This window comes from Bidens hawaiensis, unplaced genomic scaffold (assembly GCF_021521415.1).
Source record: "Bidens hawaiensis isolate Kalapana, Puna unplaced genomic scaffold, B.hawaiensis_p1.1 tig00025597_1, whole genome shotgun sequence".
NCBI lineage: Eukaryota > Viridiplantae > Streptophyta > Magnoliopsida > Asterales > Asteraceae > Bidens > Bidens hawaiensis.
The window spans coordinates 225140-237237 of record NW_027494096.1 but is presented as its reverse complement, the minus strand read 5'-3'; the positions used below and the strand labels follow the sequence as shown (position 1 = coordinate 237237).

Genomic DNA, 12098 nt, shown 5'->3' with positions numbered 1-12098 from the left:
TTCCCTCGGGAAGAACAGTTATGAAATAAATATATAAGTTCTTATTATCCATCAAGTTCATCTTTAAGAATTTTGCAAAACCTGGAGCCCTGGAGCCATAAGAGTACCGTTGAGGCAGGAGGCCGTAGGGAACAAATTGGTTGGGTTGGTCACTTGAAAATTTTAAAAGATTCTCTTAGCTGGATAAGAAGAAGTGGTATGATTTATTTTATGATTGTTAATTTACTTCAAAAGTATTTATTATAATCTCTCCTTAAGCATTTTTACAAAAATTTGATTTCTCAAAACAAAACTCGATTAATCTTTATCGAAACTAAATGATTTCTCATTAGGAACCTAATAAACCTAAGAAAATAAATAAAGACTTCATGTCTTTCATGAATCAAAAGACATATACACATGTCTTACAAAAATTAATAAACAAAAAATTGATAAGAGTTGTTAAACAACTTTTCAATTAAAAATTTAGCCATGTCTCTTACAAAGACAATATCAATAAACGAATTGTCAGATAAATTTCATGCATTTGAAGACTTTTTTATGTCTTTCATAATTATTGAATTCCATAAACAAAAATGTTGAATATAAAACCCATTTTCAAAAAATGGTTTACAAACATTTATAAATTGCTTAACGGATTAACAAACATTCATAAATTGCTTAACGGTATAATAGACATTTATAAATTGCTTAACGGCATAACAGACTTTCCGCATTCTGGTATCAGAGCCTCGTGTTAGTTTTTAAAAAAGTGGGATTAGTATCCAAAAATTAGATGAATTTTAACATAAATCATAAAGAAACTGATTGTGAAACATCAAACAATTAAGAAATAACCGAAGTAATAATTCCATATTTTTCTATAGTCTTTAAGACTGATAAAACATAAAAATAGTGCTTATCTTCTGAGTTAGAGAAAACTATGATATCGTCGACGTAGACGGTACAATAATTTTCTAAACCTCTTAAAGCATTTTGCATATGTCTTTGAAATATGCTTTGTGCTTGTTTTAGTCCAAAAGGAACTACCTTCCATTGGTAATGACCATCAGGACATGTAAATGCTGTCAACAACTGAGACTCTTCATCTAACAGTACCTGCCAGAAACCGCTTTTACAATCGAAAGTAGAAAAATAAGTTTTTCCCCTTAAGAGTGTTATTAATTCCTGCATGCAAGGCAGATTATGGCTATCGCCTTTGGTAGTTGCATTTATTACTTTATAGTTAACTACCATTCTCTTTTTTCCTCTTCTTCTTTCAGCCTCATTTTCCACTAAAAATGTCGGAGACATGTGAGGTGATTTACTTGGGACAATAAGTTTTAAGTCGAGTAACTCTTTTATCTGTCTTCTAAATTCTTTTCTGTCCTGTGGGCTGTACTTCATAAATTTTACCCTGATTACAGTCTTAGGATCAATAAGTTCTATTGATGCTTTCATCCATTTCTTGGATTTTTCCGGATCAATAGGATTTTCTGAGCATACTTTTTCAAATAATTCTTCTATTTTTTGGTATTTCTGTATTTCAAGAAAATATCTTTCGAGGAAATATGTCTCCTCTGGTTTTATAACTTCTTTACTTATATTAGAACCTGGGATTTGTTTTGTTTTTGAATCTTTTTTCATTGATTCTAGAAATCCTGGTTTTCCAACTTGAAAAGCTTTTGTTATCTTTTTTATCAAAATCATTTCCTGATTAAGGTGAAAAGATATTCTATCTAACCATTGGGTGAAAGGTCCATATAGTTGACAGAAATTATTTCCAATGAGTAAATCTATTTCTGTTTCCTGTTGATAAATTGTAGGAATGGGGAATGGTTCTCCTGAGAAATACACTATGAGGTTTCTACAAACCTTATTTATTTTAATTGTATCTTGATTTGCAATTGTTACGCTGATGTCTTTGGGAGTATTTTCCCATAGCTCTTCAGGTATAACATGTTTGCTTGCTATACAAAGACTTGCCCTGTATCTACATCACAGTGTAGAGTTATTATTTTATATCCTTTTAGGAAAATTTTTCCTTTGATATAAATGGAATTTGGATTAGTTACATTTGAATAAACTAATTCATTTTTCTTTTGAAGATTTTTGCAAAAAGGTATATAGTTTGGGTCTTCATCTTCATCCCCCCATTTAAAAGTTTTTATTTTATTCATCTCGGACTATTCTCTGAAAATGAATCATACTTTATATTTCTTTTTGAAATATTTTTTTTTCTCCTTATCAAAAGATAATTGAGGTGTTCAATAATTTTATTGCAACAACTTTTAAGTTTATTGCAACAACTTTTGTTAAATTTCTTTAACTGTTTTTGCTTGTAATAAATAGCAATTTCTTCTTTAACAATTCTTGTAGCAAAACCAAGAGACTGCTTTGTTAAGTCGTTCTTTTATTTATTCCATCATTCTTTGGCTTTCTCGCCAACAATAGGAATTTTCATTAGGTAATCTTCTATCCAAGAATGATATTCACATGTGCTTAGCTTATATAATTTTTGTTCAAAAAGATAAGTAAAATCATCTAAAAGACGTATATCACAAAGTTGTGATCGGGTTAATGTTTGTCTTGCCTTTTCAAGCAATTTTTGGTTCTCATGATCTTTTTTTGTAAGAAAATCAAGACCTAATAACATCACATACATGGCATTGATAATTTGATCAAAGAGATCATCCCCATGTAAATCTTCATTCCAAGTTGTTCCTTTAATAAAATCTTGGACTATTCCTGCGGACTTATGTTCTATTAGTAACAATAAGGCCTTGGCATTGGAAAATTCTTCTGGATTAGACTGGATAATCAGACTAATTTCAGTATTCCATTTGTCGATTGTTTCTTTTCTTTGATTAAAGTTAAAGATACAATCAATTTTTATGGTACCTACTTCTTTATTTAGAAGCTCTAAATTTTTAAGGATTGGCTGCGATGATGTCATTTCCCAGCTATTTCCTTAAGAATTTCACCATATCTGTCAACCTTTTCAGACATAGATCTTATTAATTGTGATTCAGTAAAACTGGATTCTCCTATTCTTAAAGGGTTTCCAGTAAAACTGTGTCTAGGTCGGGACACTAGAGGTTGTTTATTACGAGCAATATTAATTGCCCAATCTTCTTGTAACTGTGAAGGTTCAGAAAATTTACTTCCTTCGACAATTCCAATTTCTGAGAATATATCTTCGATGGTTATACTCTCTTTCTCTTTATACTCAATAGAACGAGTACTATTTGTTAAAGCATATGAAATTAAATAATTAATCGTAAATACTTTATTACCCGGTTCCATAAGGTCGGTTCTTTCACACTGATGTATGAAACTTAATGTTTTATCAAAATCTTTTGAATCTCGATGCAAGACAAATTTAGGATATATAGTAAACATAAATTTTCCATATGCTAAATTTCCTTGTACTGCTCCTAAAAGAGCATCTTGTCTGTTAACAATTCTATTGTCAACTAGAGCCATTTTTATAGGAAAATTAATTCCATCTCTAATTGTGCTTTTAGAAGAATTTTTACGGCTTCTATATGCACCATGTTCATGGTTCTTCTTAACTCAGGTTTCATAGTCAAAAGTCTTTTTGCTATTTCTCCTTTAGTTAGAAGAGGTAGATATACTTCTCCGGAAGTATCTTTTACATCTACTGAAAGTTCTTCAGTATTGAAGCAGTAGAAAATCTTATTTTTTCTAGAGAAAGCTCTTGAGACTAAACTCTGTAGGTGATTAGGTTGATTAAAAACCGTTTTTGTGTCAAGCTTGAATTTAAGCTTGTTAATTTTTTCTAGTTGATTAAAATTAATCATTTAATCTGAAGTAAAACCGTTTTCATTTTCTCTAAAGTTTATTACTTCGGTTATTTCTTGATTGTTTGATGTTTCACAATCAGTTTCTTTATGATTTATGTTAAAATTCATCTAATTTTTGGATACTAATCCCACTTTTTTAAAGAACGTGAATGAGGCTCTGATACCAGAATGCGGAAAGTCTGTTATGCCGTTAAGCAATTTTTAAATGTATATTATGTCGTTAAGAAATTTATGAATGTTTGTTAAGCCGTTAAGCAATTTATAAATGTTTGTAAACCATTTTTTGAAAATGGGTTTTATATTCAACATGTTTTGTTTATGGAATTCTTTATCTATGAAAGACATAAAAAAGTCTTCAAATGCATGAAAGTTATCTGACAACTCGTTTATTGATATTGTCTTTGTAAGAGACATGGCTAAATTTTTTAATTGAAAAGTTTTTTAACAACTCTTATCAATTCTTTGTTTATTAATTTTTGTAAAACATGTGTATATGTCTTTAGATTCATGAAAGACGTGAAGTCTTTATTTATTTTCTTAGGTTTATTAGGTTCCCAATGAGAAATCATTTAGTTTCGATAAAGATTAATCGAGTTTTGTTTTGAGAAATCAAATTTTTGTAAAAATGCTTAAGGAGAGATTATAATAAATACTTTTGAAGTAAATTAACAATCATAAAATAAATCATACCTCTTCTTCTTATCCAACTAAGAGAATCTTTTAAAATTTTCAAGTGACCAACCCAACCAATTTGTTGCCTACGGCCTCCTGCCTCAACGGTACTCTTATGGCTCCAGGGCTCCAGGTTTTGCAAAATTTTTAAAGATGAACTTGATGGATAATAAGAACTGATATATTTATTTCACAACTGTTCTTCCCGAGGGAAGAACTTCTTAGTACTTACATAATACTCTCATTTAGCAAGGATCACTACTACACATGATTACAAGTGGAGAAAAGAAAGATAGGTAAGAGTGCGACTCAGAATGAGATGCCTAAACTTAAGAATCGTTCTCCTTTATATAGGAGGAGAATATTTATACAATGGACAAAAATTTCCTTCTTAATTCGTCATGCATGACGTTTTTAATCGACATACCCATGTGTTGGTTCCAGTTCCCTGGTGTCTTCATCCGAGTAATAGATGTAAAGTTGAGAGCTATTATCTTCTTTTGTACCGTCTGGACAGTATTCGCAATTATGATTTTCATAAGTGCGCTGAAGCTCCTGACATAGTCTTTCTTTTGTGACTGGCCCTGCTTCTACTTTATTAAAATGATTCTTTGCTCCATCTTTTCTAAAGCTTCTTTCTCGTGATTTGGTAGTGGAAGACTACTAAAGCTGGTAATTACACAGTGGTGACTGTAATAGTTTACTTTATTAAAGTTTCTTGCTTTTATTTTTTGCAAGTTTTCAAGTATTTTTAGAAAACTCTTGACTCTTATTTCAACCCAATTGCTCGGATCTTTATATTTTTCTTCCATGACTTTGGATGGATTTACGGTTCTTGTTTTAGCAAGACCGATTTCCAGATGATGATAACTTTGGAAAGCCTTTCCTTAATGCCAATCTGGGAGTGTAGAGGTACACTTGATGAAGATGTTAGCAAACTGTCAGCCATCAACGGATCTGAGAGTAACTTGGTCTTAGTGAGACCTCTTCGGTTTTTGGCAAACTGTCAGCCATCAACGGATTTGATTTGTCTTTACCAGAGCCGTTTGTTTCTGGACTAGATGAAGATCTTAGTGCTTCATTAACTTTTCTTTTGCTTTTTTCCAAAGCAACAGGAGTAAACGGACTTGTTTTTTCTTTACCCTTTGCCGTTTGAAATGGAATAGATTCAGATTGTCTCCTTTCGGATTCCTGCTCTGAATTAGTAGTTGTTTCTAAACTTTCGTCATAGAGTACTAATTTTTCTTGAATAGACTTTAATTCTATAAGAAGAATTTTTTCTTTGAGGCGTAATGCCTTGAGTTCTTCCATGAGATTTTTCTTTTTATGGAAAAGAATTGTTTATACCAATTTGAGGGGTTTTTAGCTCCTTAAATAGGTGAAAAAAGGTGTGAATAGTTTTCACGTTTATTGAAAGTCTCGTGTCAGGCAGTCAACCAGCACGTTCTTGGTTCCCTCGAGATGCTCAATGTCAAAAGAATATCTAGAAAACCACATTTGCCATCTGACTAGAAGGCCTTGCTTATTATCACTAGAAATTTTTGTTTTAAGAAAATAAGTGAAGTTTTTATTATCTGTCCTTACCAGGAATTTTATCGGGGTTAGATAGATAGAAAATTTTGAAATAGTGTTTTTTACTGCTAGTATTCTTTTTCTTTACTATGGTAATTTCGTTCCGCTTGTTTAAAGCTTCCCGAAGTGTATTTACATATTTCTTCTCTTTCGGCAGTTTTAGCCTTCAACACACCTCCCCAGTAATCTTGAGAAGCGTCTGTTTCTATGATTAAAAAATCATTTTCTTTTGGTAGATAAAGTTTTGGAAAAGTGATTAAGTTTTTCTTTATCTTTTTAATATAATCTGTATCGGATTGTTTCCATTCCCATACATAATTCTTTTTTAATTTTACCTATGGTGGTTTTCTAAGCTCTGCAAGTTTAGGAATATAACTTTCAGCATAAGTTAAAATTCCCAAAAATCGTTGAAGATAGGTAATCTTCTATCCAAGAATGATATTCACCTGTGCTTAGCTTATATAAGTTTTGTTCAAAAAAATAAGTAAAATCATCTAAAAGACGTATATCACAAAGTTGTGATCAGGTTAATGTTTGTCTTGCCTTTTCAAGCAATTTTTGGTTCTCATGATCTTTATTTGTAAGAAAATCAAGACCTAAGAACATCATATACATGGCATTGATAATTTGATCAAAGAGATCATCCCCATGTAAATCTTCATTCCAAGTTGTTCCTTTAATAAAATCTTGGACTATTCCTGCGGAGTTATGTTCTATTAGTAACAATAAGGCCTTGGCATTGGAAAATTCTTCTGGATTAGACTGGATAATCAGACTAATTTCGGTATTCCATTTGTCGATTATTTCTTTTCTTTGATTAAAGTCAAAGATACAATCAATTTTTATGGTACCTACTTCTTTATTTAGAAGCTCTAAATTTTTAAGGATTGGCTGCGATGATGTCATTTCCCAGCTATTTCCTTAAGAATTTCACCATATATGTCAACCTTTTCAGACATAGATCTTATTAATTGTGATTCAGTAAAACTGGATTCTCCTATTCTTAAAGGGTTTCCAGTAAAATTGTGTCTAGGTTGGGACACTAGAGGTTGTTTATTACGAGCAATATTAATTGCACAATCTTCTTGTAACTGTGAAGGTTCAGAAAATTTACTTCCTTCGACAGTTCCAATTTCTGAGAATATATCTTCGATGGTTTATACCTAATGAAAATTCCTATTGTTGGCGAGAAAGCCAAAGAACGATGGAATAAAGAAAAGAACGACTTAACAAAGCAGTCTCTTGGTTTTGCTACAAGAATTGTTAAAGAAGAAATTGCTATTTATTACAAGCAAAAACAGTTAAAGAAATTTAACAAAAGTTGTTGCAATAAAATTATTGAACACCTCAATTATCTTTTGATAAGGAGAAAAACAAAAAATATTTCAAAAAGAAATATAAAGTATGATTCATTTTCAGAGAATAGTCCGAGATGAATAAAATAAAAACTTTTAAATTGGGGGATGAAGATGAAGACCCAAACTATATACCTTTTTGCAAAAATCTTCAAAATAAAAATGAATTAGTTTATTCAAATGTAACTAATCCAAATTCCATTTATATCAAAGGAAAAATTTTCCTAAAAGGATATAAAATAATAACTCTACACTGTTATGTAGATACAGGGGCAAGTCTTTGTATAGCAAGCAAACATGTTATACCTGAAGAGCTATGGGAAAATACTCCCAAAGACATCAGCGTAACAATTGCAAATCAAGATACAATTAAAATAAATAAGGTTTGTAGAAACCTCATAGTGTATTTCTCAGGAGAACCATTCCCCATTCCTACAATTTATCAACAGGAAACAGGAATAGATTTACTCCTTGGAAATGATTTCTGTCAACTATATGGGCCTTTCACCCAATGGTTAGATAGAATATCTTTTCACCTTAATCAGGAAATGATTTTGATAAAAGAGATAACAAAAGCTTTTCAAGTTGGAAAACCAGGATTTCTAGAATCAATGAAAAAAGATTCAAAAACAAAACAAATCCCAGGTTCTAATCTAAGTAAAGAAGTTATAAAACCAGAGGAGACATATTTCCTCAAAGATATTTTCTTGAAATACAGAAATACCAAAAAATAGAAGAATTACTTGAAAAAGTATGCTCAGAAAATCCTATTTATCTGGAAAAATCCAAGAAATGGATGAAAGCATCAATAGAACTTATTGATCCTAAGACTGTAATCAGGGTAAAACCTATGAAGTACAGCCCACAGGACAGAAAAGAATTTAGCAGACAGATAAAAGAGTTACTCGACTTAAAACTTATTGTCTCAAGTAAATCCTCACATGTCTCCAGCATTTTTAGTGGAAAATGAGGTTGAAAGAAGAAGAGGAAAAAGAGAATGGTAGTTAACTATAAAGCAATTAATGCAGCTACCAAAGGCGATAGCCATAATCTGCCTTGCATGCAGGAATTAATAACACTCTTAAGGGGAAAAACTTATTTTTCTACTTTCGATTGTAAAAGCGGTTTCTGGCAGGTACTGTTAGATGAAGAGTCTCAGTTGTTGACAGCATTTACATGTCCTGATGGTCATTACCAATGGAAGGTAGTTCCTTTTGGACTAAAACAGGCACAAAGCATATTTCAAAGACATATGCAAAATGCTTTAAGAGGTTTAGAAAATTATTGTACCGTCTACATCGACGATATCATAGTTTTCTCTAACTCAGAAGATAAGCACTATTTTCATGTTTTATCAGTCTTAAAGACTATAGAAAAATATGGAATTATCTTATCAAAAAAGAAAGCTAATCTTTTCAAAACAAAAGTAAATTTTTTAGGTCTTGAAATAGACCAAGGGACTCATTGTCCGCAAAAACATATCTTAGAAAATTTACACAAGTTTCCAGATGTTTTAGAAGACAAAAAACATCTTCAACGATTTTTGGGAATTTTAACTTATGTTGAAAGTTATATTCCTAAATTTGCAGAGCTTAGAAAACCACTGCAGGTAAAATTAAAAAATGATTATGTATGGGAATGGAAACAATCCGATACAGATTATATTAAAAAGATAAAGAAAAACTTAATCAGTTTTCCAAAACTTTATCTACCAAAAGAAAATGATTTTTTAATCATAGAAACAGACGCTTCTTAAGATTATTGGGGAGGTGTGTTGAAGCTAAAATTGCCGAAAGAGAAGAAATATGTAAATACACTTCGGGAAGCTTTAAACAAGCGGAACGAAATTACCATAGTAATGAAAAAGAATTACTAGCAGTAAAAAACACTATTTCAAAATTTTCTATCTATCTAACTCCGGTAAAATTCCTGGTAAGGACAGATAATAAAAACTTCAATTATTTCCTTAAAACAAAAATTTCTAGAGATAATAAGCAAGGCCGTCTAGTCAGATGGCAAATGTGGTTTTCTAGATATTCTTTTGACATTAAGCATCTCGAGGGAACCAAGAACGTGCTGGCTGACTGCCTGACACGAGACTTTCAGTAAACGTGAAAACTATTCACACCTTTTTTCACCTATTTAAGGAGCTAAAAACCCCTCAAATTGGTATAAACAATTCTTTTCCATAAAAAGAAAAATCTCATGGAAGAACTCAAGGCATTACGCCTCAAAGAAAAAATTCTTCTTATAGAATTAAAGTCTATTCAAGAAAAAATAGCACTCTATGACGAAAGTCTAGAAACAACTGCTAATTCAGAGCAGGAATCCGAAAGGAGACAATCTGAATCTATTCCCTTTCAAACGCAAAGGGTAAAGAAAAAACAAGTCCGTTTACTCCTGTTGCTTTGGAAAAAAGCAAAAAAAAAAAAGTTAATGAAGAACTAAGATCTTCATCTAGTTCAGAAGCAAACGGCTCTGGTAAAGACAAATCAAATCCGTTGATGGCTGACAGTTTGCCAAAAACTGAAGAGGTCTCACTAAGACCAAGTTACTCTCAAATTACCCAGAGACCAGAAAATCCCAAAACAAGGTTTTATGTCATTTTTTACGGTGAGCATAGGGGGATATACGAAGACTGGTCAGTAGTCAAAAGTTACGTAGATGGAAGCAGCCATCCATTCAAAAAATTTGGGACGTTAGCATAATCCCAACAAGAAGCCACTCGCCATTCAACAAATTTTGGAAAGAGGAAAATACCTTTGAAGGTAACAATTTTTCCTGAACCTTTAAACCAGGAAAACAAGAAAGAACCGTTGAGTTCAGAAAAGCTTCACCATTTCTCTCAAAAACAAAATTTTCTGAGAAAAAAGAAGAAGAAGAAGAATCCTCAGAGATTGTATCTCTTGATGAGTTTAGATCATTATGGTCTAAAGCGCGGTCCTTAAGTCAAGATGACTTTGAAACCCAGCACATTTACACAGAAGATAAAGCTACTAAAAGTTTAATTGTCTTTTGTCCAGGCGCAAGCCCATAATTTATCTCCTCAGCATTCTCTGCTGGGTTAGCTAAGTATATTTACCCTTCCTGTAATTTACAAGAAATTAATTTAATGGCCGAAGGAATGAAGAAAGCTATCAAAAACTTTCGAAAAAATATTGCAGCAGCAAAAGATGCTAACATCTTCATCAAGTGTACCTCTACACTCCCAGATTGGCATCAAGGAAAGACTTTCCAAAGTTACCATTATCTGGAAATCGGTCTTGCTAAAACAAGAACCGTAAATCCATCCAAAGTCATGGAAGAAAAATATGAAGATCCGAGCAATTGGGTTGAAATAAGAGTCAAGAGTTTTCTAAAAATACTTGAAAACTTGCAAAAAATAAAAGCTGGAAGCTTTAATAAAGTAAACTATTACAGTCACCACTGTGTAATTACCAGCTTTAGTAGTCTTCCACTACCAAAGCACGAGAAAGAAGCTTTAGAAAAGATAGAGCAAAGAATCATCTTTAATAAAGTAGAAGCATGGCCAGTCATAAAAGAAAGACTATGTCAGGAGCTTCAGCGCACTTATGAAAATCATAATTGCGAATACTGTCCAGACAGTACAAAAGAAGATAATAGCTCTCAACTTTCCAGCTATTACTCGGATGAAGACACCAGGGAACTGGACCCAACACATGGGTATGTCGATTAAAAACGTCATGCATGACGAATTAAGAAGGGCATTTTTGTCCATTGTATAAATCTTCTCCTCCTATATAGAGGAGAACGATTCTTAAGTTTAGGCATCTCATTCTTAGTCGCACTCTTACCTATCTTTCTTTTCTCTACTTGTAATCATGTGTAGTAGTGAGTAATCTCCTTGCTAAATGAGAGTATTATGTAAGTACTAAGAAGTTCTTCCCTCGGGAAGAACAGTTGTGAAATAAATATATAAGTTCTTATTATCCATCAAGTTCATCTTTAAGAATTTTGCAAAACCTGGAGCCATAAGAGTACCGTTGAGGCAGGAGGCCGTAGGGAACAAATTGGTTGGGTTGGTCACTTGAAAATTTTAAAAGATTCTCTTAGCTGGATAAGAAGAAGAGGTATGATTTATTTTATGATTGTTAATTTACTTCAAAAGTATTTATTATAATCTTTCCTTAAGCATTTTTACAAAAAATTGATTTCTCAAAACAAAACTCGATTAATCTTTATCGAAACTAAATGATTTCTCATTGGGAACCTAATAAACCTAAGAAAATAAATAAAGACTTCATGTCTTTCATGAATCTAAAGACATATACACATGTCTCACAAAACGAGTATTCTGGTATCTTTTCATGTCTTTCCTAATATCTTTTCATGTCTCTAAACCTATTATTTACATAAAAAATACAAAATAATACGCCATGATATTTTCTTTCATACAAAACTCAAAACAAAATGACTCATAAAGTTACATTATACATCTAATCTTAATTTAAATATATATATATATATATATATATGAAATCTTTAAAATTTCTCTATTTACCCCTCACATTTTCTCAAACCACCATATTATTTTATTTGTAAATATATATTTCTTATGCATTTAACTTAAATTCACGAGTATGAGTCTCACCAAACCCAAATAGTCCTTAAATGGGTTATAACATCCTATTAAATAAAAAAATTAATATTGCCAAATATATGATATGAAAAT

At 31.6% G+C, this 12098-nt stretch overlaps 1 protein-coding gene across 1 annotated transcript; it reads right to left on the bottom strand.

Moving 5' to 3' along the window:
* Nucleotides 1-2931: 2931 nt before the first annotated feature.
* On the bottom strand, nt 2932-3465 carry LOC143571877 (uncharacterized). The gene has a single exon (XM_077057188.1). The coding sequence runs from the start codon at nt 3463-3465 to the stop codon at nt 2932-2934; it is 534 nt and encodes a 177-aa protein (XP_076913303.1).
* Nucleotides 3466-12098: the final 8633 nt, after the last annotated feature.

Excerpts from the sequence above, each read along its gene's own strand:
- LOC143571877 (XM_077057188.1), bottom strand. The coding sequence starts at position 3,465 with ATGGCTCTAGTTGACAATAGAATTGTTAACAGACAAGATGCTCTTTTA.